The sequence below is a fragment of the Balaenoptera borealis genome, assembly GCF_965194805.1.
Source record: "Balaenoptera borealis genome assembly, chromosome: 1".
Lineage (NCBI taxonomy): Eukaryota > Metazoa > Chordata > Mammalia > Artiodactyla > Balaenopteridae > Balaenoptera > Balaenoptera borealis.
Window position 1 is genome coordinate 129,711,603 of NC_138860.1, and position 27,795 is coordinate 129,739,397.

The 27,795-nt window shown below is 37.7% G+C and overlaps 2 protein-coding genes across 6 annotated transcripts in view; one reads left to right on the plus strand and one right to left on the minus strand.

The window, feature by feature from the left end:
- LOC309611110 (serine/threonine-protein kinase TNNI3K) overlaps window positions 1-27,795 on the minus strand; it is a 321,731-nt gene that overhangs the window by 62,174 nt on the left and 231,762 nt on the right. For 4 of the 5 annotated variants that reach the window (XM_082355024.1, XM_082355027.1, XM_082355026.1 and 1 more), the window contains one exon: window positions 24,632-24,741. The exons of the other annotated variant lie outside the window; for it this stretch is intronic. In XM_082355024.1, coding sequence (XP_082211150.1) covers window positions 24,632-24,741 — 110 coding nt within the window. The remainder of the gene's footprint in view (window positions 1-24,631; window positions 24,742-27,795) is intronic. 5 annotated transcript variants of the gene reach the window in all.
- Window positions 401-21,219, plus strand: LRRC53 (leucine rich repeat containing 53). Its single transcript, XM_082356059.1, is given in 6 exon segments — window positions 401-6,264; window positions 8,588-9,048; window positions 9,052-9,141; window positions 9,143-9,380; window positions 14,011-14,523; window positions 17,154-21,219. Coding segments are annotated over 6 exon segments (3,783 nt in total). The 5' UTR covers window positions 401-6,119; the 3' UTR covers window positions 19,490-21,219.

Genomic DNA, 27,795 nt, shown 5'->3' on the forward strand with positions numbered 1-27,795 from the left:
ATGGATCTATGGAAAAAATTCTCGGGATTTTAGAAAAAGTTGGTTTCTTTTGAAGAAATTATATGCCTTCTTTTTTCAGGTCCTAAGGACATGTTACAGAACCTATCATTTCTCCCTTTATGAAACTTTCACTGCCAGGAGGTGGATAGCCCAATTTAACATTCAGGTGCAGTAACCAACTAATTTAGATTCTTAGTAGAACAATTTCTCCCTTAATATCTAGCCCTCCCCTGAGGACACTACTTGCCCCAGAGCTCTCTCAAGAGGAAGCTCTTTTCTCTCACATATTTCTGTACTTCTAGGTGTGTGGGGATGGTACTGGGGGTAAGCGGGAGGGGGGGGGGGCGTCTTTCTCAATGACATTGTAACTTCCAAATGGTTTCTCCTGGAAACTCCACCAGTTTGTCAAGCTTTTCCCCAGAGTCCCTCTCCTTTCTCTGAAGGTGTTGCGTCTGGCTCACTGTCATGCTCTCTAGCACTACTCTCAGTGCTTTTATTGTCCATGCAAATAAGCATTAAGGTGGCCTGACCTCTGGGTTCCTTTGTCTCCTCTTCTGCAATGCTCTTATCCTCCACCTTCCCTTGGTCACTTAGCTCCCCGGTCATTCATACCCTAGGCCCTGTTACCAGCGACGCCTGCAACTCCTCCGTGCTCTCCATCCTCACAGTTTCCGTCAGATGGCCCTCGGGGCTCTACCTCCTCTCTATCCAACTCACTTCGTCCCGAGCTCCGACTCCAACAACTTCGACCGCATAAACCATCTTACCACTTAAGAAGACCCTGCTTTGCATTGTGAAGATTTTCAAATATACCCTGAAGTAGAGGAAAATAGTGCAATAAACCCCCGTGTATATATATATCACTCAGCCTTAAAAACCATGTTTTTGCTACTATTGTTCTATCTATCTTTTTGTCTATCATCCGATGTCTCCCCTATTTTTTGTTCCTGTTACCATCTTTTCACTATCATCCAGTCACCTTATTTCCTCCCTGATTTAGCTTAGATTACACTGGCAATCATATTCACTCCGTTCCACATAGCCTCAACTCCCTTGCCCTATCATGAATTTTGTACACATTTGGAAAAATCCTAGTCTTGATTAAATCCATCCGGACGGGTCTTATTTCAAAATTATGACCCTCTAACCTGAAGTGGACCCTCAGTACTGTTTAGAGAGGCTATTTTGTATTCCTAGCTCACTCTCTCTCACTCTCTAAATGGCTATTTTGCACCTTCTCCTCTTTCCACAAACCTCTAGTTCCCACTAATACTTCAACCACCCACCTATATCTAAACTCACATCATCTGCCTTCACTCCCTTTTCTACAGATGAACTTTGCCTGATTCTATCCGAGGGCAATTCCTTCACTGTGTACTAGATCTTATCCTTGCTAATCTACTCAAGGACATTGCTCTAACAATAATTCTCTCTTCTATTTTTTGCATCATCAGCGTTCCCTTTCTATTGTTTAATCCCATCAACATACAGACATATAAATTCTCTCATCTTAAAAACAAATAAACAACAACAAAATAAAACTCTCGACTCTACTTCTTCCTCAAGCTACTACTCCATTTCTCTGTTCACCAAAATTGCTCTAAAGAGTTGCCTAAATTTGCAGACTCTTATTCTCCTTCCATCTGTCCTCCATCCCAATCAGGTTTTCTTCTATAACAATCTGCTGAAACTGCTCTTGTCAAGGATACAGATTTACCTCCTCATTGCTAAATCCATCTTACTTGGCACAGCATTAAATGCAAATAATCATTCTTTTGTCCCTGAAACATTCTTCAACTGGACTTCAGGTCACTATTTTCTCATTATTTTTCTTCACTATTACTTGCTATTTCTCAGTCTTCTCTTTAGATTTCACTTCTCCTCTTTATCTTTAAATTTTAAATTGCACCAGGCCTCAGTCTTTGGGTCTCTTCTCTATTTAATTTGTTGAAGATTTAATTCAGTCTCATGGCTTTAAAAAACAACTTCCAAATATCTATACCTAGCTTAGTACTCTTTCTTGAGCTCTTAACTCACATATGCAACTTCTTGCATTTATAGTCTTCTCTGCTTCAGTAAATGGTAACTCTATCCTTTCTGCTTCCAAAAACCACAGGATAATCTCTGAATTCTCTCTTTGTCATACTCTTGCTTCTAATCCACCAGCAAATCATAATCATTCTGCCTTCAAAATGTATCTAGAATCTGAATGAACAAACTGCATTTATATTGGATCAACCCTCCCCCAGATAACAACTGTAAACTCTGGATAAAATGTAAAAGATGGTGACCTGAAAGCAACAGAGAGTGAACAGGAGCAGGTAGATTTTGGAGGGGAGTCACAGAAGAAAGGAAGGGCATAGGATAAGTTTCTTATCTTTTTCTTTCTTTTTTTTTTTTTACAACATTTACCCTAAGGGTAGGCCCCATCTGCATCTTAGGGAGCAATTAAATTCTGATGGTGGCAAGACTGCAGTTTTGCCTGCTTGAAGAACCCGAGGATAGAATTCAGGGCATCTAGCGTAGAGTGAATTAGCTATGGCTTTGTAACAAATGATCACAAGTGGTTTAAAACAATACCCATTTATTATCTCACAGTTTCCGTGGGTCAGAGTCTAGTACAGGTTAACTGGGTCCCTTGCTCAGGGCCTCACCGATTAAAATCATGGTGTTAGTTCACTCTGTGATTCTCATCTGAGGCTCAGGGGCCTCTTCCAAGCTCACTGGTACTGGAAGAATTCATTTCCTTCAGGTCCCTGTTTTCTTGCCAACTGTTGTTCAGGGATGACTCTCAGCTTCTAGAGGATGCCCACAGTTCCTTGCCACATGGCTCCTATAAGCAGTTCACAAAATAGCCATTTGCTTTCTTTCTGGCCAGCAAGGGCATGTTTCTCTAAACTTTTTTCCCCTGTGACCAACTGGAGAAATATTCTTTGCTTTTAAAGGGCTCATCTGATTAGGTCATACCTACACAGAATAATCTCTGTCTTGCCATATGAGGAAACATAATTATGGGAGTAATATCTCATCATATTCATAGGTTTTGTCCAAACTCAAACGTAGGGGGTATTCCTGGAAAAAAGTGGAAGGAATCTTGGGAGCCATCCTAGAATCCTGCTTATCACACGTAAGCACTAGAAAATGAGGGGAAATCCTAGAAGAAAGGGGTCTGGGAGAGGGAGCCCCAGAATATGCATATAAACTCTGCCTAATTCTCTGGCTGACCTCTGAACCACATATGCATAGGGCAGACTCTAAGCAGCCCAGGTAGGCTAAAAGAAGTGAACTGAGATTAGATCTTTTGCTCAATGCAGGACATTGTTCTTACTATTTTTTCAGTCTGAATTATCTAACTCTTATTCCTGCCTGTGGAAACCCTCTGCCCTCTTCAAGCTCAACTCACAAGACACATCCTTTTTAAAGTGTCCAAGGATTTCGCAAAATAATTTTTCACTATTATTTAGATTTATTTCGTTCTTTCTTGTGTTACAACTAGCTATTTACATGTGTATATCACTAGCTGGAACATGATTTGAGGGTAAGCAAAGTCTGTTTACTCCTGTATACCTAGCATGTTCCACTGCACAGGATAGCTTAGTTGAGCTCAAATTTGTTACATTAAATTGCATCATGATAATAAAAAATTATATAGAATCTGACTACCTCTCATCCTTGTCTAAACCACCATCATTTTTTGCTTGTATTATTATAGTTTCCTTCTAACTAGTTTTGCTGCTACTATTCTTTGCCTATTAAAAGTATGTTCCCAACACGGTAGCCAATCCACAGCTACCATCATACTCAATAGTGAAATACTGAAAGATTTTCCTTTAAGATTAGGAATAAGACAAGGATGCCCACTCTCATTCAATATAATATTAGAATAGAAGTCCTAGTCATAGCAATTAGGCAAGAAAAAAGAAATAAGAGGCATCCAACTTGGAAAGGAAGAAATAATACTCACTGTATGTGGATGAGTTGTTATAGAAAACCCTAAAGATTCCACCAAAAAACTGTTAGAACTAATAAACAAATTCAGTAAAGTTGCAGGGATACAAAATCAATATACAAAGATCTTGTTGTATTTCTGTACACTGTTAACAAGCTATCAGAAAGAGAAATGAAGAAAACAATCCCATTTACAATTGCATCAAAAAGAATGAAATACCTTAAAGTAAATTTAACCAAGGAGGTGAAAGACCTGTACACTGAAAACTATAAAATATTGAGGAAAGAAATGGAAGAAGACACACATAAATGGAAAGATGTCCCATGACCATGGATTGGAAGAATTAATAATGTTGAAATGTTCATACTACCCAAGGCAATCTACAGATTCAATGTAATCTCCATCAAAATTCCAATGGCATTTTTCACAGAAATAGAACAAACAATCCTAAAAATATTATGGAACCACAAAAGACTCCAAAAGCTGAAGCAATATTGAGAAAGAACACAGCTGAAGGCATCATGCTCCCTGATTTCAAACTGTATTACAAAGCTATAGTAATGAACACAGTAGCCAAAATAATTATTTAAAAATGTGCTACAGATGAAGTAATGCCACTCACAAAAGCCTCCAATTACTCTCATCTTATATGGATAAAAACCCAAAGCTCTTGCATTCATCTCCAAGGCACGCACAGCCTGCCCCTGTTATTTCCTGGCTTCCTCTTCCTCTTGTGTAGCAGGCCACGCTGACCTCCTCAGGCTGAGAGCACACATGCCTTCAGGGACTTTGCATTTACCATTCTTCCCACCTGGACTGACCAGCACCTTCACCTTTCCCAGGTCTTTGTTCAAATGTTACTTTATCAGTTTTTTCTTGTCACCATATTTGCCCTATTTATTCCATAGAACTTATCACCAGATGACTTAATACATATTTTCATATTTTTTGTTTATTGTTTACATCCCTTCGTAGCATGTCCATCCAATGAGGGCAGGAATTTATCACTCGCTATTCTATCCCCAGTGCCTTCAGCAATGCCTGGTGCACAGAAGGTATTCAATAAATACGTGTTGAAAGAATGATAGAATTAATAGTTTTATGTTTTTTTACATTTTATTTTATTTTCAAACTATTTTTTGTATGGGTAGAAGGTTTTTATTATAATTTGCTTTAAGTTTTTTTTTTTTAACCAATCAGGGAATACATTATAAATGAATGGCCTTTTTTTGAACATTAATCCAAAACGGGGTTAATATTTCATTGGAGGGCTGAAATAATGGTAAAAATATGATACTTACTAAACACTTAGAACATTTTATCTAACTCATAATGCTCTGTAATGTAGGCATTTACTATTTCTATTTTAAACATGAAAAGGAAAAAAATAAGAAAAATTAAATAATTTATCTAAGATAGTATAGTCAGTAAATAGGAGAGCTGAATTCAAAGCTAGGTAGAGCTTGTGATCTTAATGCTCCTTCATTCTCCCTCTCTATCTGTGAAGAATAATTTCATTGTAAATATATGTTTCAGTGCCTGAGATTAGGTTCTGCATAGAAAGAACACTGGATTTGGAGTTAAAAGACTTGGTGTTAAATACCTAATAGCTATGTGACTTTGGATGGTTTATTAACCATTCTGAACTTCAGTTTTCTCAGCCTCAAATTGAGTTCCCAAATTAAAAGAATTAAATAAGGTAATGTATTTGCAAAAGCTCAACAAACTATCAAGTGTTTTACAAAGTAACTTAATTTTTTAATAATCTATATTAATGGCTGTGCCTTAGATGTGAGTTCTCTGAATTTATGGTCAAATGCTTTAAAAGTTCAGTTTGTTTTTTTGTTTATTGTGGGTATACATATATATTTGTTGAAGCATAGCTGATTTAAAATATTATATTAGTTTTAGGTGTACAACATAGTGATTCAATATTTTTATAGATTTTACTCCATTTAAAGTTATTACAAATCATGGCCATATTTCTCTGTGCTGCACACTATATCCTTGTTCCTTATAATGGCTCAATTTAAATTCTATTCAAATTAAGGATTTCAGCCATTTATCTAGCATCATGTGAGAACCTAAAATGCCCATTAAAAAGCAGAAATCACCAAAATGCCTCATGAGCTGAATATACTGAAATCCCTGGATAATAAATGCCAACATTATGATGTGCATTGCCCTCTACTTTCCTTTCAGGTGGATGGCTCATCTCTTTGCCATTATGCTGCGGTTGGTGGCGGCCTGCCCTATATCATGTGTGGTGTGCGCCAAAGATGTAACCCTCTGTCACCAGATAACCTATATAGTAGGTAATAAAACCAGTAACTCTAAAAAGCTGTGTTCAGTGTACCTGACAAATTCATTTCTATGCCTTTCTTTGTACTGACTGATCTCTCGGCCCAGCCTGAAAGAGGTAAACTTTTAAAGAGCAAGCTTTCTTTACTGACTAAAGACTGATAATATTATTTTATTTTCCTGTTCGTCCCTGGTGGTCTCAACCAAAACTATTTTAAGACCTTCAGAGGTAACTGAGATATTTTGCTCTTATAAAAGAATACCACCATTTTATTGTTACACACTTTTTTTAATAAAAGAAAAAAATAGATCACTTTAATTATATTTTGTCCACACTTTGTGCAGATTTGAAACCTACCACAGGCTGGAAGAAATATCAATGAATCAGGAACCTGAACTGCAATTGTTCAGCATTAGTAAGATTAAGTGATGTACCAACAAAACAGATTATTATCAAAGTGCATCTAATTTTGAAAGTGTAGTCTTTTTTTATTGGTAGTAAATGAGCTGTAGAAATGCTAACAAGATACACTGCCTGTATTCATTACATATTGCTTGCTTAAGTCAACAATTTAATAAGACACCTTATTAACAAATTTGAGGAGAATGTGATTTACATCCTGATATCCAAGAAGAGATAAACAAGCTATAAACCGTGCCAATGGAAAAATTTCAGAAACAAATCTAAGATCGAGTGGAAGAAAATGAGTTCTTTCATTTCTAAAATCCTATGACCCCATGAGAATTAAGAGGTAGATGGCATTGTCATTCCTGACAGGAGAGAGACAGTTTCAAGGCTAGTTGGTTGTATACTGTCTCCAATCTGTATAGAAAACACTTAACACTAAACTCCCATCCTCTCAAATAGATCTGACTTCACTACATTTTTTTTTTTTTGATCAGAGATAGCTGATGTTTTTAAGAAACAAATATTGCTCATCTACATTGCTGCACCTCTATATACTCCTTCTCATTTACAAAGTGTCACATTTGTGAAGTTAGATTTCATAAACACAGAGACAAATGGATGATTTGCAAGTGGAGCCTGTCTGGTCCTAGACAAGAAGTAATTGACAGAAACAATTGCCTGCTCCCTCAGAGTCAGAAATCTCTAGAGGACTGAGGATCCTTAAAAACAAAACTCCCTCAGCCCATATGAAAAACAATGAAAGGAAAAAAATGCCAAACTGGTTAGAATTAATAGAATTAATAGAATTCAAATAATCAGTAATAAATACTAAAAAAAATAACACCCCCAAACAAAAACCCCATGACTTAAGCTTGCTCGTGCTACGGAGATGGGAGCAATTCTTCCAAAAGAGGCACTGTGGAAATCCTTTGTCTTTTACATTTTTTTAATCTCTTTGTTTCAGTGATGTAGTCTGAATTTCATAAGGGAATTGTGATTTGCTTCCCCCATGGTTGATTGTTCTAATATCACCTGTAGACCTCCCAGGGACAATGGACTCTTCCATCCTTATGACACTGTCATTTGCAGTCAAAACAATTTTAGCATGATAAAGATGTGTTACAATAACTCCTGATTATAATACATCTTTATCGAGTTAAAACGCTTTGATTTCTAATGACAGAGCAGTGATAGCTCTGGGGTGATTATGGTGAAGGGATTTAACAGTTGGAAGCCCTGAGTACCACCTGTCATCACATGATGGACTTCCTTGGAGGGAACAGATATTAGACAGGAGGCCAAGATGGCCCAGACTATAATGAGAACCCCACTGACAGATCCTCAGGTTGTCTGGAGAGAACACCGATCCTTACCAAGTTGCCAACTTTTAGCCTGGAGCTAAAAAGCAGAAACCAACGGTACTTCTCACTTCTCCCACCCCAATCCACACCTTTATGTTTGAGAGAAAAGATGATTGGCTTCACAGCATAAGTATACATTGCTTGTGGAAAACTGGTTAGGGAGCTCAGACACAGGCTCGGCTCTTGAGTGAATCTGTCTTGGGCCAGCAGGGCTGGAGCAGGTCAGTACACAGCCTCACAGAGAGAAAGCCTGAAAAGCCACTTTCAAAAAAACATCAATGATGATAATCCGAAACAATGAATTAAATCTGACATCTAAAGGAACAGATGGGTTTGTGTTTCTCAAATAAACATGTCATGGTAACAAAGAATATAAAAATCCATCATTCTGATAAAGAGCCACCTTCCCCTTAAACTGAGAAATCAGAGAGTCATTTTCATTTTGTTTATTGTTCTTACCCAGGTGATACGATTGTGCTCAGAGGGTATTGATTATCTCTGCTCTCCACTGTGCTCCCCTCCCACGTGTGTGTACTCGCTTCTAGTCTGTGCTTTTCTTCTCCACAGCAGCCCCTGTGACCACGAGGGTTTTAATCATCACTGATGGGTATCTCTCCTCTATAGAGAGCACAAATCTGTCCCTCTTGTTTAATCTTGCTCTGCTCTCCTTGAGCAGAAATGGCATCGAGGATGTTCGGGAAGACGCCCTGCACACCCTTTCAAAGTTGCGGACGTCGTTGCTGGAGCACAACCAAATATCCAGCTCTTCGCTTACCGATCACAGCTTCAGCAAGCTTCGCAGTCTGCAGGTGCTGGCGCTTAGCAATAACGCTCTCCGTGCCCTGCAAGGGTCTTGGTTCCGAAACACCAGGGGCCTGAGCCGGCTCCAGCTGGATGGGAATCAGGTCACTAAACTGACAGACAGTTCTTTGGGAGGCACAGATCTCCACAGTCTCAGGCATCTGGTTTTATCTAACAATTGTATTTCCTACATTGGGAAAGATGTCTTCCGGCCCCTGCCTCGACTATAGGAAGTAGTCCTGCCGGATGTTTTTACTCCACTGAAGCAGTTAATCCTTCTGAGCTTAGATAAGAACCAGTGGAGCTGCACTTGTGATCTCTACCCCCCTTGCCTGGTTCTTAAGAAACTACGTAAAGTCTTCTGCTCGCACGCACAGGAATGCCAAGGACCTAAATTGTCAGCCATCCACCATGGCTGTGGCCACTGCAAAGGGTGTGCTAAGGCTGTCCGAGACTAACTGCGATTCCAAGGCTTCCAACCTCACTCTGGCTCTAAAGGACAGAAGTCCCCTCTTCCCAGGGCAGGATGTGGCCCTGCTGACTGTCCTTGGCTTTGCAGGTATGACAGGGAGAAGTGTGCCCAGCTTTTCTCCATATTCTTGAAGTACACTAAATGATGCCTTTCTCAGGCAACTGGGGAACCTTTCCAGGGCTTGTGGAAGGGAGAGGTTGTCAGTAGTGTGGGAGGATGTTAGTTGATTTGGCATAGGTTGCAAAAATTACCTGTTGCAAAGAAGCTGTCTAACATAGAGGAAAGGGCCTTGAACCAGAATTCAAGAGCTCTAGTTCTGGTATAACTAGCACTGTGATCTTGAGTACATTAACCTGCTATTCAGACTGCAGTTTTCTCGTCTGTAATGAGGGAATGGTCTATATTTCAGTACTGGTACATTCATTAAGATGCTGGGAGATAGGGTTTAAGAAAGTGATGAGACATAGTCTATTTCCTCAAGGCACTCCCATCGGTGTGCTTCTCCGTGGTGGAGTGAGAATCAGCGGGCTCTACCAAGTGCAGGGGGAGATGCTATTATGACAACCAGGTGCATCCTGCTCTATAGTGCTTGTATAAATACTATAGAGCTTATACCAGCTCTATAAGCTTATACAAGAGCATATATACAGCTTATACAAGCATGAGCTCCGCAGTTAGATTATCCAGGTTTGAAACCTAGCTCTGCTCTTACTTGCTGTGTGACTTGGGCAAGTGATTTAGCTGCTACGTGCCTTGGTTTTCTTCTATTTGGGGGTTTTGAATTCTTTTAAGATTTCTGTTTGTCTAACTTGTTCACAAACTTGGCGCATTACCCCACCCCCCAACTGACTAAGGAGAGGATACTATTCAATCCTTTAAATTTTCTATGGTAGTTTAAAAATTTTTTAAACTATGCATCAGTTATCATTACATCTCACTGAATGAATGATGTAATGTGATGCTTTGTGGCATTAGTCAAAGACCAAATATGCATGAGATTTGTCAAGATATCTAGATGTTTGTATGCTTTCAGTGCATGGTGAAATCCTTTGCACCTGTGGGTAGCCATGGTGATGAGAAGTGTGTGTATGTGGGGGATGTGTGTGTTTGTGGGGGGTTCCCCAACACTGGAGGACCAGAGACTTGCAAATAGCACTCAGGACTGAACTGATATACTTTGAATATGTGCCATAAATCATTATTCCATAGCAGGTTTCCAGTGAATCACTTGAACATCAGATTTTTAGCTCCTTTTCATCAGGGTAGATGGAGACCAGTGTCAGGTCTAGACAGTGAAACTACCACCAGCAGTAATCAAATTCACTTGGAAGTGAATTTGAATTCTCTCAGGAAGATAAATTGTTTTAGAAAATGTGTAACCATGTCAGTAATTTTACGTGCTAAGAAATAATTTACCACAAAAGACAAAAGCACTAGAGCAACAGAGAGTTTTTCCTTAAATGTGTTAGAATACTTAGTATCTTATAGGTATCATTTATGTCTATTTTTAGAAAAGATTTTGCCAAGTAGCAACTCTGCATTAGTGTAGAGATAGATAAAAATTCTGGAAGGTTCCAAAGGCTTTGTCAAAATGATAGGAAGCTTAACATGCTGATAAATTATAAATATTATTACATGCATGTTAAGTTATTGTTTGTGAAATTACCATAAAAATGTACCTTTCACTGATTAATTGTTAAAGATGCTGTTTTTAAGCGAGATTCCTCTTTAAAACAGCTCTGACTTTTGATACCGATTTACTCCTTCGAAGGTGCTACTCCTCCTGAAGTGAAAGTGTGGTCAATAATCTATCCCTCTAGATTGTGGGAAAAACACTTAGAACTAAAATTTGGCCTCTGATTCTATTTCTTCTTTGGCTATAGATAAATCATCACAATTCCAAGGAATATGTAAAATCATATTCAGTGAATTTAAAACTGATAAGTGGCTAATTGGCCCCTAACCTCTTGACACTTCCTATTCTGTGAACTGGAGGATAAAAAGAGAAAGCTTTCATGAAGCTGTAACATTTCCAATTCTTCAATGAGATTTTTATCATTAATTTTGCATTTTTGTTGTCTTTCCAACTCAGAAATATTCTTAGGATACTTTTTAAAAATTGCAACAATGCCCATGGCAATGAAAATTCAGCCATCTTCTTGATAGTAGGTTCAGCCTACCCACGATCTTCATCTGCTGCTTTTGCTCTCTGCAGTAATAGAAAGTGACCATACCTGAGTGGTAATGTGACACAGACATAGCTCTAGCAAACAATAGCGGGAGAGTGAGTGGTTCCTCGTGGTTTGGACACAATTACTGAGAAACTTTATCCCATAATCAGATTACGCCTACTCTCATTTCAGTGGCTGATTCATGCATTTAAGAAAATTTAGGTCTTTCTTTCCTTTATTATTTGGTTTAGTAACTGCATCAGCCATACAAAGTATTCTCTTAATGATTTGTTTTGGATTATTTTTCCTAACAGCTGAGGCTTTTAGGATCTAATAGGACAATACCAAGCCTAAAAAGCAGCAGCAGCAGCAATTACAACCACAATAACATATAACAATGACCATTCACTGAATCTTACTATATCAAAATACTGTATTAAACATGTCACATATATTATCTCACTTGATCTCTGAGTGGTATTAATTATTCCTGTTTGATAGAGGAGGAAAACTAAGGCTCAGAGAGGTTAGAAAATGTTCCCAAGAAAAGTATCAGAACAGAGCTTTGAATCCTGAGTTTTCTTACTCCATGTAAGAGATACAGAGATGTTTCTAAAATTTTATTATTTTCATGTTTTTAACATTTAAAAACCAAAACCTTTGGAAAAACCCAGACTCTAGGATCTGGCAATTAAAATGTTCTGATCTAACTTTTGCCACTACTTTTAAAAAACGTTGTGTTTTTAATAGAGATTTCATTATTTCAATATGTTATAGCACTTTCCAAGAGTGTATTGTTGTCAAAGAAATAAAAATGGGGCTTAAAAAGTTACGATCTGGTAAGCTACAAAAAGGTTGGCAGATTTTGCCAGAAACTGCTATTCTATTTGGTTAATCTTCATCTTTAACAGAAAAAAATGAAACAACTATGCCTGACCCCTTCTCTTTTCTTTCAAGTTTAAAAAATATCATCACATTTTCATTAAAGTTGTCTGCAGTGGAGAGAACCAGGCATAGTGCAATCAAGGAGTCTGGAATGCTGGTATCATCTTATTCACTTTCCTCATCTCCAGAGTCGGGGAACTGAGTTTTCCAGGGCAACTGACTTGCCCAGGGTCACACAGCAAGTTATAGGTAAAGCTGGACTCAGAACACAGAACTCCAAACTCAGCCTATACTGACACCATGTCCTCCTGATCATCATTTTGGAGATTTGTGAGATTAGACCACTCAGTGCTTTTCATTATTAGGATTCATAAACAGAATTCCTTCTGTTTATTTAAGAATATTCAATAAACAATTCTGGGATGCCTTCTCTGTGCCAGTGTTGAGAGCACTGGAGATACAATATCAAATAAGACTGAAAAGATCCATTTCCTCATAGTGCTTAATTCTAGCAGGGGAGGACAGACAGTGAACAAGCAAATGAATAAGTGAACACAATAATTTTATACTGTTTTAAGTGCCAAGAAAAAAGGAAATCACTGTGTCAGAGAGAGAGTTGGGTGTAACTCAGAGACTTTGGTATGAACATCTATGTGGTTGAAGATGCTGTTTGTCAAGATGAGAAACAGTGAAGTAGAAACAGGTTAGACTCTGCACTTGAGCTTGAGAAACACTGCCGTTTACGATGTTATTTAGAGGATAAGCTAGCCTATAGAGAACATGAAATGACAGTACCAGGAATTCTGAGATTAGATGTCAATAATTTTATTGTGGTAGTTCAAAGAAGGGAGTGATCTTTGCAAGATGGGAAAAAAATAACAAACGTGTCAAGAAATTGGGAGGTAGGATTTAGATTTTAAAGGATAAATGAAATTCAAATAAGCAGAGATAGGAGACAGTATTAGAAGCATCATTGAGAGAATACACAAAGGCTTAGAAGTACATTTTAAGACTAATGAATTGAAGAGTTTGAAACATAACGTTTGAATGTGGGAAATAATAAAAAATGAGGCTAGGAAAGAAGGTTATGGCAAGATTATACTGAGTCTTGAATGCCAAGGAGTTTGACCTTTATGCTAATAGAAGCCAATGATGTATTCTGAGGTAGGGGATGAATCTTTAGAGATGATTAAAATATGGCAATAGCTTGTAGAATCTTTTTTTCTTGGGGAGTAGGAGGTTATTGTACATGAGAATTTCAGGGTATATGCTAAATGTGGTCTATTTTTATTGACTATGGGATTAAGAAATAGGAAGCTTCATTTCCCATAGGCAGAAAAGAATTTTTTTTTGCAGGAATTATTTTATCTTGAATGAATTTCAGTCCATGAAAAAAACCCCTTTTTCTGTCAAACACATTCCAGATGGTATTGTTTCTTATAATTTTTAATCGATACAAAGGAAGATCCAAATTGGAAAATGGAACAATGTTGATTAAATATCCTCTGTCTGGACTAATATTTTTCCACGTGGTGATAGATTTCCCACCCATTTCGACACCCTTTAAGCCATTAACCTTGATATTTGTGGATTTCACATTTGATGATTTATATGTTTCTTCCTATGATGTTATCTTTTAATAGTCTCTCTATTTGTCACAGGAGCTGTTGGTCTCACTTGCCTAGGTTTAGTTGTATTTAACTGGAAACTCCAACAAGGCAAAGCAAATGAACACACAGAAAACCTTCCTTGCAGAACCTTCGATGAATCCCCGTGTGATCATGAGGCAAGAAATTACCACGCTGAGGGATACTGTAACTGCCACTTAACTCAGGAAAACGAAATAAAGGTCATGTCCATTGTGGGGTCCAGAAAGGAAATGCCACTCTTACAGGAAAACAGCCATCAAGCAGTACTGGCCTCTGAGTCCACAGTCCTTGACAGATCATTTAGAAACCTGAAAGGGAACGGCCATGGGGCAGACAGCACTTTCTTCTGCTTTGGTGGCAGACTGCTGCAGTCAGGATGTTCAGAGCCTCCTGGGAATATGGCAGCGTTTAATGAAGCCAGCTTACTTACAAGATATTGTCCAAAGAGAGCTGAAAAGCTGAGGAATCGTGAGCCTGGGGAAGTCCAACCTCAAACTCTGCCACAGCATGTAACAAGAACAATAGGTGAGTTGTCTTGTTTTAGAAAATCCCACTCTGTTTAAATCCCTTCGAAAGGGTAGCCTCCTTTGATTTCCTCAAAAGAGAAATGCCGTAAAAATCATGGTGGCACCAGCCTATTCCTCTCCTAAAGATACTGGCCATGTATCTTTGTGCGTATGGAGTGAGGTGTAGATGGACTCTTCCCACCCTCAGGAGCTGAGAGTACACCTTGTGCCCATTGGCAAGTGAATTTTGTGACCCAACACCTAACAATGCTTTTTTTGGTTTGTTTGTTTTTAAGAAGCCTTTTAAATAGCAATAGTGCTGTTAAGATTTATAGGAGGCTGAGTATCGGCTTCTATTCCAACATCCTTCGAGTCTAATGCCAGTTCTACAGTAAGCAACCTTCCCAGAGCATGACATGTTAGAAGAATGGGCCTTCTAATGCTAGTGATTCATTTCAGGAATGATGTCAAGACACATACTTTGCTTGCTGAGCTGTCAGGGATGATAACTTCCCAGTTCAGGGAAAGTCAGGACTTAATTCATTGTCCCATGTTGGAAGCCAAGTGAATCTGGCTGTGACATCTACCCACTGTACATGGGTGATGTCAATATTTAGGTGGAGGCAATGAATTAAATGTCTTCCTTTTTCTCCCTGAATGGTAAGGCAATGCTTTCAGGCTCAACAGTGAAACCTTTGACAGCTGCTCTGTAAGGAGGTTCCTGTCGTTTATTTGAATTGGTTTACAACAGGCCGAGCTTTCTCTCAGAATATGAATGACAGAGGTGCTGCCCCAAGAAATTCTTACCATGGGGATCTGGCCCTAAGGATGGATTTGGGGACAATTGGAAAAGAATGAAACTGTATGTTATTCCATATGTGGTATAAAGCAGGATGTGAATTTATGCCATTGCATCCCCCAGACTTCAGATCTTACCAGTTTCGGGGGCCTGATGATTTGACTGAAAAGAGGAATGGCCAAGGAAGAAAACAGCTGCCATAGAAACCCGATCAGATTGGTTTTATTTTATAAAGCAATAAGCACTTAGCCTTTCAATAGAATCATACCTTAGGCAGATGTTTCATTTTAGCTTTGTCCAGAGCCTTCACTTCTCTGTGGAAAACTCTTATACTAAAGGGAAAGTGGCCTCTTAACCATTTAAAACCCAGTCTCTTGTTTCACACAAATGCTGGTTTGTCAAATCAGTACAATTACTTTTAAGAAAGACTTGAAATTTTGTACATGCCAGGCATTGTACTGAAGCTGGAAAGGACAGTTATTGGAGAGAAAACGTTCAAGACCACACCTGCTCCAGAATAGAAGTCTGTAAGAGGCAATATCACTCTAATTAGGGCTTCTAACTCGGAAACATAGAATTACAGTATGTCAGGGGTAGAGGAGATTTTAGAGGTGATCTAGTCCAATAGCTTTTAATATTTATCTTTGAGCCACAGAACTCTCTTAGAATATGTTAAAGGCTAGCAATTCTTTCCCCAGAAGAATTTTATACCCACATAAAGTTCCCACTTGTCTAATCTCCTGATTTCCAGCGAGTAAATGGCTTCTTCAAGGTTACTCAGAGAGTTGAAGTTAGATCTTAGATTAGAACTGGATGCAAGTTGGGGCTTTTTTCACCTCTTTCTTTCTATCACTGAAACGAATACTTCTTTCTTCCTTTGGATAAACCAATTTCACAAAACAAGAAAAAGTACACGGGTAAGATGTAATTTTAAACTTAATATGCATTGTGGAAGAGGATAGGGTTTAGTAACAGACAGACCTGGGTCAAATTCTGCCATATCATTTAGCGGACATGTGACTGGGAGAAAACATGCAACCTCTCTAAACTTGTTTCTTCCTCTGTAAATGTGCTAGGAAAATAGGACTTGTCCAAGGGATCAGGTCTCTTAAATGAAAAAAGGAATGTACAATATTTAACACAATGCCTACCTCTTATGCTCAATTAATGGTGAAATATTACTAATATTTTTGTCACTAATATTATTTAACATGTATCATTAATAAATATTGTATTAACATGCACCATTTAAAAGTCTCAGACAGATTCTTTCAACACAGACCAGGCCATAGTCCAAAACACATATTCAATTAACAAATATTTAATGAATATTAAATGATGCCAAGTAAAGCAGATACGGACTCTGCCTTATTGGAACCAGTAATATCACAAGTATCTCTCTGTTATTGTTGAGGTTATCATCTGCTTGAAACCTACATATTACTCAATATTTTATTATGTTCTTCCTAATATTTAGTCCCAAGTGGTAAATGAATTGAGAAAAAAATTACTCTAGCCACTTGGAAAGAATTTAGATATTATTCATATTTAAAGCTAACCTCATGGACAACTAATCTAAAGATTTACAACTATGAATATTTTTATTTCTAATTCCACAACTTTTACATCAGCATCACAACTGATTAAAATGTGGCCGTAAAGAGTGTCATTGCAAACACACCAAACTGCCAAATGTCCCTTGAGGATTTGGTTAAAAATTAGGAAATTTTCAAGAATTGCCATAATCAGAGGAGTCCTTTTTGCACCTTTCATAAGGCTTCTAAGCATCTGTTTGGTTGGAGTAATAAAACTCTGCTCAGTGCTAAATTCCTGCATTTATTGTTCAGCAGATATCAGCAGTGACACATTTAGTAGAAGATATGCAACATCTGCTTCAGCCTTGGCAAGAGAAAGTCTTGAAAAGCATTTAACAAATGAATCATGGCAGCCTCCAATAGAAAAAGGAGACAATGGCTTACAACCACACAGGCTGAGACATTTTATTATAGACTCATCATCCAAGCCTTGTGAGCCTGAGGAACACTCTGTACAAACAATCTTACAAAAACATAGATCAAAATATGATGATCCTTGTGGGCTGTTAACACGAAGCAGGCCTGGGTATTTGCAGCCAAACGGGTGTCTTATCTGTAAATATGTGCCCTGTGATCAATTTCAAGATTATGTGAAAGAAAGGAAGCCAAATCGTCGAGAACTTTCAAAGCCCAAGAAAGAGCAAATCCAAATTAACAGAGCAATAGAAAAATTCCTCATGAGTGAGGACAACATGGAGATATTGGGGTTATCAACAAAAATCAAGAAAACATATTCCCCTAAGAGGGTTAGCTTTCATCATCCTGATTTAGTAGAAAAAAGTAGTTTGGTGATGCCATCCAAAACATCAAGCCATTGGAAAGAGCAGAAAAATCAAAGTAACCACCTGACTAACTTGGATCTCAAAAAATGTAGCAATCCTCAGGAGAGAAACAAAGGAGGAAAATGGCTTACTGATCCACAGATTCTGCAAAAGAAGAGAACCAATCAATCTGACTTCAAAGGGAAAATTAAAGGACACAATTTAAGGATAAAATTAAATTTAAACCCTTTTAGAAAAATTAGAGTCCATCCAGAAAAATCGTTGCCAGAATTCCCAAAGAAACACAGACAAGTGTTGTCACCTTCTAATAAATTCTCCAAAGTTTCTGAGAAAGAAGCCAAAATAAACCTTGTGTCCCCTGCAGATTTTCACCAACAGTCAGAGAGTAACAACTATGTTAGATTCACTACAAAACGGCTGCCTCTCAAACATGCCCCAAAGCAGACCCCATATTACAGAAAAAACATTAAAAAGGCTCCTCTCTTCAGTGCTGACAACTTGTCAGTGGCCAACCAGAGCTCTATGGAAGGCAATTGTCACCCTACTGGTCATATTCCTGATGGAAACCCATCAACATTGCCTCAGCCAACACCCACTGTGACTGAACACAGGCAGTCACACTCTCCCGTCTCAGCTGAGCAAGTGGGAGGTGCAGCTCACCTTGCACTGGGCATTCCTTGTTACTCACCAGCGACTTTCGAAAACATAGGAAGGGATATTTTACCATCCCACCATTCTAGGGGGGCTACTGACCAAGGGGCGACAGAGCCCACTGAACACATGGAGCAGGACAAATCAAAGACCAGTGAGCTAAACCAGTTTTCTTTGTCCCTGGGGAATCAAATCCATGGGACTGAAACCTACAAGGAACATACTTTAGATCAAAATCAAACCTCACAACGTGTAGAGCAACTCTCAAGTCACGAACAACTTGGAAACGAAGAAAAAACATTAATGACAGAACCCAAAATATCACATCCAATTGTGGAAATTTGTGTTATGGGTGAGGGAAATGATGTAGAAAAGAAACTTCCTAAAACAGAAACTTATGATTCCTCTCCTATTTCCCGGACACAATCCAAGGGCAACTTTACATTTATGAAGACAAATTCTATTCCATACCAAAATAAAAGAGAGCTTCCCAAGGATATCAGTACCTCTCTTAGTACTCAAGCCATCTGGCCTCTAACCAATAGTAGTGAAAAAGGAATTGACAGCACAAATGCATTGCCCAGAGATGATGGCGCTGAAGCACTGGAGATAAAATTAGTAGGGAAAGAAGAGAAAAAAATGTTCGAAGAAAGCAAGGCAAATTCTAGTATGTTAATTAGGACCACACAGATGACCTTAAATGGCACCACAAAAGAAAAGCAACAAACTTGGGAAAATGGAAAATGTGAAAAACATATATTATATGATTCAAACTCTGTTGAGGCGACTATTACAGCTAAGGATTTGAGAATGACGAGTTCCCATGAAACCAAAAATAGACTACCTTGTAGTGAAATAGATCTTAAAATTAACAGTAATATGCATGATTTGAGAGAAGTTCAAGATTTTCAAACAGATAAAGATAACAGTGCACATAAAGAAGGTGCAATGACAGGGGAGACATTACCAGAGTTAAAAGACATTAGTTTTGAGGCAGAAAATAAGGTGTCTCTAATTCTTAGAAGAATAAATGAAGCTGAAAACTCCGCTCCTAAACCTACATTGTGTCCACAATCTGCTGAATATGTTAATTCATCACCTTTAGGGGCAGAACAAAGTGAACAAAATAACTCAAATAATAATCCTTTTCTACTTTAGCTTTCTTCAAAAGGACACACAAACACTCCCTTGCCTTTGCATGCATTTCAAATGCAGTATTTTGGAGGAAAAATCCTCAGTAACTCTTTGTTATCAATAAAATAAAAGTACACAGTTGAATATAATGCAAAAATCAAAGAGCCACGAGATATGTTTGACACAATTAATTGAGTTTGCTTCTCTAAGGAATGGGAAAATGGGAAAGAAGAGTTGTGTCTCATCTTGGAAAAGAAAGCAAACATTAAAAAAAAAAGCCTTAAGCAAATGAAAGATTAAATAAGAAAAAAGTACTTGAGCCGATTTACACTTGATGATTATTTTATGGAAATTACTATACACATCTCAATTAGTGGTATTACAATATTGCTTTTGACATAGATGATTATATATTCATACTTGTGCCTGATCTGTTTTCCTAATTATGGTATGAAAATAAAAATTGAGCTTTGTTTGTTAACTGTAGTCTAGCTGATATGCATATTGGCATATTTCAACCATTTGAGACTGTTTTATTGACAATTATGCTAGATCCTAAGTAGAAGTCTTTAAAAACTGTTATTTCTCTAAGAGAAAAATTTAAGGATTTCCAGAGGTAGTAGGCCATTTCTGTAAAATCTGTAAAATCCTATAAATCCACTAGGTGGAGATCTCGACTTCAATCATTTTAGAACAAATGGGACTTCAAAATCAACACAATAGCTTGAGAACAAAAGGAATATTAACAAGCTTTATTGCCAATTGTTATTAACTTAAGATTTTGAAAACTAAATAACCCATTAGCATGTAAGCTTTCAAGGCTTGAGCTCTTGAGTTTGGCATGCCACTACTGTTTGGTGTGAGTATTCTTCCTTATGCACAGGAGAGAAATGTCTTTATAAATATTAGATTTAAAAGCCATAATAGAATAAGCATTTCTTATTCAAAGCCACACTTATTTGAAAGATAGAGGTATACTCAATATTATTAGTGATATCCTAGTAAAATGTTGAAAGCATAACATCATGGTGTAGAATACTATAATATTTCACATTTTCTAGTGGGAAAAAAGGTCACAAATGCAACTAACTTTCTCTTCCCCTGTCTCTATATCGAAGTCTCTATATCTTTATATCTACATGCGGCAATATTATAAAGCTTAAAAACTATTAGAACAATGTAAATATTGCTTACATGCCCCCCTATTTCCTGTTTTCTTTCCTATTCAGAATTGGTAGCAAATGACAACTCTCTTATTTTGAAAACTTCCTAAACTTATTATCTCTCTTCTTTCCCTGGATTCAAAATGTTCTTGCTTTTAACTCCGACTCCTCTCCCCTCTCTCCTCGAGCTCAGCTCCTATGCCATCTGTCTGCCTCCCCTGATCCCACTTCCTTTTGTCAAGCACCTTGAAGGTAAGAAGAGCATCTATGCCAACTTCTTCTTGCACATTAAGTTTACTGTATTATAATTGCCAGCTCCCTCAGTTTTGTGGAGCAGGTTACTCTTTTTCTCTGTAACTATCTTTCTTTTCCATTTTCCTATCTTCTTTTAAGCACCTTCATTTTACTGTAGAGCTGTTAGCTTTGTTTGTCACTGCCAACAATGTCCCTCATATCTAAGGGCTTAAAAGTATTCTGCTCACTAGCTTTCACTCAGAAGGCAGTGATGACAGTTCTCCTGGACTCTTTCCTCTCATCCACTTCCTAAATCCGGTCTTTTCCCTGCTCCTCTTATGTTTCCTTTGAAGTAGTTCTCAGACTTACCCCTGCTCCCGAATCCCCATGGTAACCATTGTAGTCTTTGTGTTGTAACCAACTGGATTACTACTGCAATAGCAGCCCAGCTAGAGACTCTGACTTCAGTGTCTTTTGCTTCTGTGTCACCCCACTAGTTCTCTGTCTTTATTGGGCACAAATCACCTGGGGTGCACGTTAAAATGCAAAGTCCCAGGCTCCATCCCAGAGATTTTGATTCAGTAGATTTAGAATAGGATCCCAGAGTCTTCATTTTAACAAACATTCCAGGGTAATGTGGAGCATATAATACACAGCCTACACTAAGAAACGATGCTTAGCTATTCCAGTGCACACTATGAGATAATTCAGTGCCTGCCTCACCACAGGAACTACATACAATTCTTTAAGTGAATAAATCCTTCATACCAAACTCTGATGAACTTTCCAGAAAATTACTTTTATCATATCTTTCACTACTTTAGAGACAAAATATAATTGTCTAATTTCATGTCCAAATTCCCTAGTCTGGTTTCCAAAGCTTTCCAAAATCTGATTCCATCTAATTATCAGAACTTTTTCCCACTTCTCACTGTTTTCTAGCAAGCACCCTCTATCTCCAATAGGCTAGTGTTTTCATTGTCCTCTTCTATTTTTATGAGTCTTGACTAAGAAGACATGCACAGGAGACAATAATGTGTTTCAAATTTAAGGAATGAAGCAAAGACAGACATAAGACAAAGAATGAGAAGTGAAGTTGATAACCTAGCAAACAATGACCAGGCAGCATGATGTTAGTGTCTTAGATCTAAATATGAATTTGTTTCAAATGAGGGTCTGGTATAGCCCCTCAGTAGCTACAATGTTCCAATAACTAAGTCTCTCCCTTGTGTCTTTTCTCACAATGAATTTGCCCATGTTCTGTTTCCTTGAACTCTTTCTCTCTCACCAACCTCATTCATTCATCAAATTCCTATTTATGCTTATAATCTCAGCTCAAGTATCACCTCTTCCAGGAAGCCTTCCCTGACCTAGCTCTTTGTCCCCCACTTGCTAGTATTCCTTTAACATTCATTCTCATCTAATCTTGGTTTCCTTCATCTTGGCTTGTAACTATAAAACCAGTAATGTGTTTATTCTATTAATCTCCATATAACCGCTAGACCTTAAGCGCCATTAAGAGCACATCTCCATTGAATCTCCTCACCCATCCCTGGGGCTGTATATAGTAGAGACTCAGTAAATAATTATTTAAGGAAAGAGTGAAAACTAGCCCGTTGTTCCCTTTCTCCTCAGTACTTAGCTTACTGACTAGGTGAAGACCTTACTGGACAATGAAATGATGACTTAGGCATGTCACATACAGAAGCAGCTCAAATTTATAATGCTGAGATGGATACCACAGCCAAACCGGGAGCCACCTGACTGACAAGCACAAATATTGCCAGCCAGTCAGAGACTTAGCTTTCCTACTATACTTTCTCTCCATCCTCCTCTCGGAGAACCTCATCCCCAGAGCCCTGTACTTCCCTGCTTAGCAACAAGACTTTCCTACTAAGCACTCAATTTTTGACCTCTTAGTATCTTTATTTTTAATCTTTAATAGCATTCTCCTTTGATTCTATTCTGGTTTCTCTTTCTCAGTTTCCAAACTGTTACTTCTGGTACCCATCCTACCTAAAAAATGCTTTTAGAAGTGCCAATGACTTGCTTTTATTCCAAATTAAAACTTCCATGTCCCTTATCTATAATCATGAAGAGTCAGTTAACAAAAAACAAAAGTGATTCCCTTTGATTGTTATGGTATATTTTAGAATAGTTCATACCCCAAGGAGAGAAGGAAATTCTGGATTAGGTGCCTGACACAGTTATTCCTAGAAAATATGCCTGAGATTCATACCGAAAGACAAAGAAAGCTTTTCCCAAACTATTTTAAGTCATGTAATTTTCAAGACAATTTTCTAAACCTTGTATTTCAGATAAGGGGATTGGAAGCATTGATAAGCAATAGTGATATTCATTCATTTACTCAACATATATTTTTGAGCATCTACTAGGTACAGTTCTAGGTAAGGAGGTTACAGCAGCAAAGAAAACAAAATGAACAAACACAAAAGTCCCTGCTTTTATAGAGCTAACATTCTGGTAGTGAGAGAAGATTCTACATAAATAAATATATAATCTGGTGAATTAAATGGTCAGAGGAAGAGGTTATTTCTTCCGAGATACTCAGTCCATGTTCCATAATTATCTTCCTTTTTCTTCATAAGAGTTTTTGTGTATACTTGTAGGATTGGGAGATGACTCGGTCTGGTTTTGCCTTTAGGAACAGAACGGGAAATTTGCTTTCTCCTTCCAAACATCTGGACTAGGGTTTATTCTGTTTCTCCTTTGGTGAGATACCAACAGCCTACTTTATCTGCTCCCTTGTTGAAGAGAGGTAAAGTGTCTGGGAAGGATCAGAATCAAGGTCATATGAGAAAAGGACAACAATAACTAGGATGGTTTGCACCGGACAATTAAGGGCTATTGGGCCTTTGTGTATGAGGATCTCCAGTGTGAAGAGTGTGAACTAATTCCCTCCACGTAGAGCAGAAGAATCAACGCGGGCTGACGTCAAAACACAAGGATTTCAATAGACATCAGACATACTGGCAGGGGGATTCTTAGACACTGTATAAAACTGTGATATCAAGAGAGAAGTTGTGAAATCTCCTCCTTTGTCAATCTGTGAGAACAAAGTAGACACCAATCTATCTGGTACGTTTCGGAAGAATCCTTTCCTGCAGACAGATGATCTGGGATTTCATTCTGGGATTATATGACTGTTCCCCTCTACTCTCTCAGATCTATGATCATATTAATTTTTTTTCACTGTTTACATATCCTACTTTACTTATTCCTTCCCTAATATTGATTCCTCCATTTAAACGCTAAATCTATGCTCTTAGCTACTTTGTCATACAGTCACTCAGAGAGTTAGAGAAGGACTAGGACCAGGGCTAGCCTCCTGTTTGAGCCAGGGCTCAAAGAAGACCACTGGTCATGGGTTCTTTGCCTGCAGGCCTGCCTCATGGTGAAAAGCCCACACAAATCCATCTTGTGCCAAACTTCTTTCTTGAAAAAAGTGACTAAGTGTGGTTCAGGCATAGTTAATAAAATTGCAGCTGAGACGAGACTGAGTCATCTGTCATACCAGGGTCTCTTACTAATCAGTTGTGAGAAACATTTCAGAATCAGAGAGCAACAGCAAAGAAATATGAGATACTCAGACTTCTTGAGGCAATTAGAGACTAAAGAGCAGAAAGCAAATCAGTCTTCCTGCCTTGACAGTCTTAAAATACACACTGAGAGTAGACTTTGGAGCTACACTATTTGTGACAGATGTTGACCATAACACATTTTCTAAGAGGAAGTAAAAATTACTCACTTCAGGACATGCATTCCACCCTCGCATCAGCAGAGATGATATGGGCTTGGGAATGGAATAGCCGATGGGAGGTCTGATATGGTGGTAAGCCATGTCTGCTGCGGCAGCCGCTGCAAACCAAATGGTCACGTCAGTCTTGAAAATCACATATTTATTTCAAGAAACATATGAACAGACAACAAAAAAATCATTAAAAATCAATCTGTGCAACATCAGCAGAGATTCAAAGAGGCCTCTATGCTGTTTTTTTTTTTTTATATGCTTAAGCAAAATAGTGGATACATAAGTTTCTCTTTATAATTGTTCATTTCTTTGGTTGTTCATTCAACAAATGGTGAGCAGAGGGGATTTATAGAGGAACAAAGGAACAGACAAAGGAACAGACAAATAGCAAGCAGCACAGGGTATGTACATGGTGCTTTAGGAAGTAAAGACTGAAAGGAAGATTGGACCAGCCTATACAATGCATAAATCCCAGGCTAAAGAGCTTATACTACACATAGCAAGACAAGATGCCCCAGAACTTTGTATGCCTGAGAGCACCTGTATCACTTGGGCAAAATAGATTATTTTTTAAGTTTAACTCTGGTTACTGGTTACAAGATTGTTGGGATTTTAATTTTTAATATTTATAAAGTAGTTACTGTTTGCTAAACTCTTGTTAGATACTCCAAATCCATCATTTTAGCTAATAGCGCTCATTGATTGAACTCTCTAGTGTTGCCTACCTGCTTGGATGTCTGAATGTTGCTCATCTCAAACTCCATATCACTGTGTTGTGATTCTCAGGACTTCTTTGTGGATTCCTGATTGCTGACTATTTTTCTGTTTTGCAACCAGTGATTTCTGTACTCCCTGGGAAACCAAGCTTATAGCTACTTTTATTGAACACATTTTGTATCAAGTATCATGGTAGATACATACATAAGTTCTTTCGATCCTTTTAAACCATGCATGCAAGGTAAGTGCTATTGTTATGTGTGTGCTGTGTGTGTGTGTGTGTGTGTGGTGTGTGTAAGTAGTTTTTAATTTATAAAAATTTTAATATAACCAGTAGTTGGCACAACTTTTTTCAGATTTCATGCTCTCTTCAGCCATTTCACATTGAAAGTACTTTGTAAACAACACATGAAGCTCTTTTATTCCTCTGAAATATTGCTCTGCACCCGTGGGATGCTAAAGTTCCAGGATACTGCTGCCTGTGTTCTCGATTGTGATGTCACAATCAACTGTCTATATCTTAATGACTTTTGAGATGTGACCCACAACTACTATCTCTCTTCCACCAAAGTTTACTCCAGCTAAATTCTGTTTATAGATCTGCATCCAGCAGATGTAGTGAAATTATATGCAATGCAACTTAACATTTTGCTTTATGGATCATTCAGAATTACTATATAATTTTGCCAAATGTAAAATTAATACTTGTTTTTCATATAAATTTAGAAAATTAGGAGAATTAGAAAGAATAAAATCCTATTATTCAGAGGAAGCAATTGTTAAAATATTTTGAGCATTTCTTATATATTCTTCATATCATTGAGCTCATGTCCAATATACAATTATGTAATACTTTTTCCCCTAAATTAAATATAAGCATTTTCTCATGTTATTAAAATTCTATGTTAACATATTTTTAATGACTCTGCATTTAGTGTGATTTACTTATTTCTCAATTTCAGGTTGTTCAAATTTGGGTGTAAACACTTCAAAGAATATGTTTTTTAATATGACTTTCCCAATTTCACAGATCATTTATGGTATTTTGAGGAGTGAGTTAATATGTCAAAGGGCACAACCACTTAAAGACTTTTGATACATACTGATGAACACTTTTCCTAAACAGTTGTAATAATTTATACTCTCAATAACAAGTGTATGAGAGGGTTGTCATTATACCTGAATCAGAATTAGGTTTTCTCATTTTATAAAAGATTTTGCTAATACGAGAGGTAAATATATCAGCTCATTTGTTGCTGTTTATATTTTGTTCTTTGATAAGTAGTGAGGCTTAATATTTTCCCAGATATTTATTAGTTATTTGTATTTAAAATATTAAGTTCATGCCCTTTGCCCACCTGGAATTTCAATATTTCCTTGCAACAGTCATCTAATTGTACAATGGTTCCAGGCTGAGGGCAGAGTCAGGAATTTCATTCCTGCTTTTGTCTTCAATGCCCTTTGTAACATATTTGCATTATCACATTTTCTAACCATTTCTGGCCACTATCAAGTACAGTTGCTGACACTAAGAAAACAAAGAAACAAAAGACTGCTCAAAACATATTTAGCAAACTTAACATGACTCACAAAATATGTTTTTTGTGTCACAAAAAACTAGGCTTTTTAGGTTCCTTCCAGCAGTTACTCTTGACTATTTTTAATTCTTTTTGGAATGAGGTACATAAATAAGCAAACAAATAAACTGATGCTTAATGATCATTGATCTTCTAACTCTACTTTTTCACCTTATGATCAGTTGGATATTGTTGAGCTGGTACAGCTATAAGCACATAAACCGGTGTAGTGAACACATTTAAACTAATTATACATAGCCTAATAGGCGTTTTGCAGGTGACAAACGTCTCCTCTGAAACTCTTAGACTGTGATATCAAGTATATAATGTTATTTGTTTGCTTCTTGGCACTGTGTCTGAAAAATCAGTTTAAGACGAACAATATTTAATTCTTCATTATTCAAAGTAGATTCTGCAAGGTCTCGGCATCTCCTTCTTCCTTTTGCTTTACACTCTCTTGGCAGTGATACTACTCATTAGCACCTCTGCCAGAAAGTGGGCAATGCAACGTGAAGGGTCATGGAATTGAAATTTGTCACCTTTGAGATTGCTTTGTCAGTCTTGCCTAAGTGGCCATGCTACACTAGCAACTGGGAACTTTTCTGGTATTCCAGATTCAGGAAAGAGACTGTCAACCATTAATCAAATTTTTACCCTGATTGCTACATAAAATATGTGAAATGATTTATGTAAACATTGGTTTCCACTTTCACGACTGAAACTTTGCTATTAAGAGAAAATAAGGATACATTTGAAAATATCAATAACTTAATATTGAGTGCCTATTATTTCTTCAGTACTACCCTAAGATAGTTATCAATAGTTTGGCAAATTTATAATCTAGATTCTAGAGTAGGACTGTCTAAC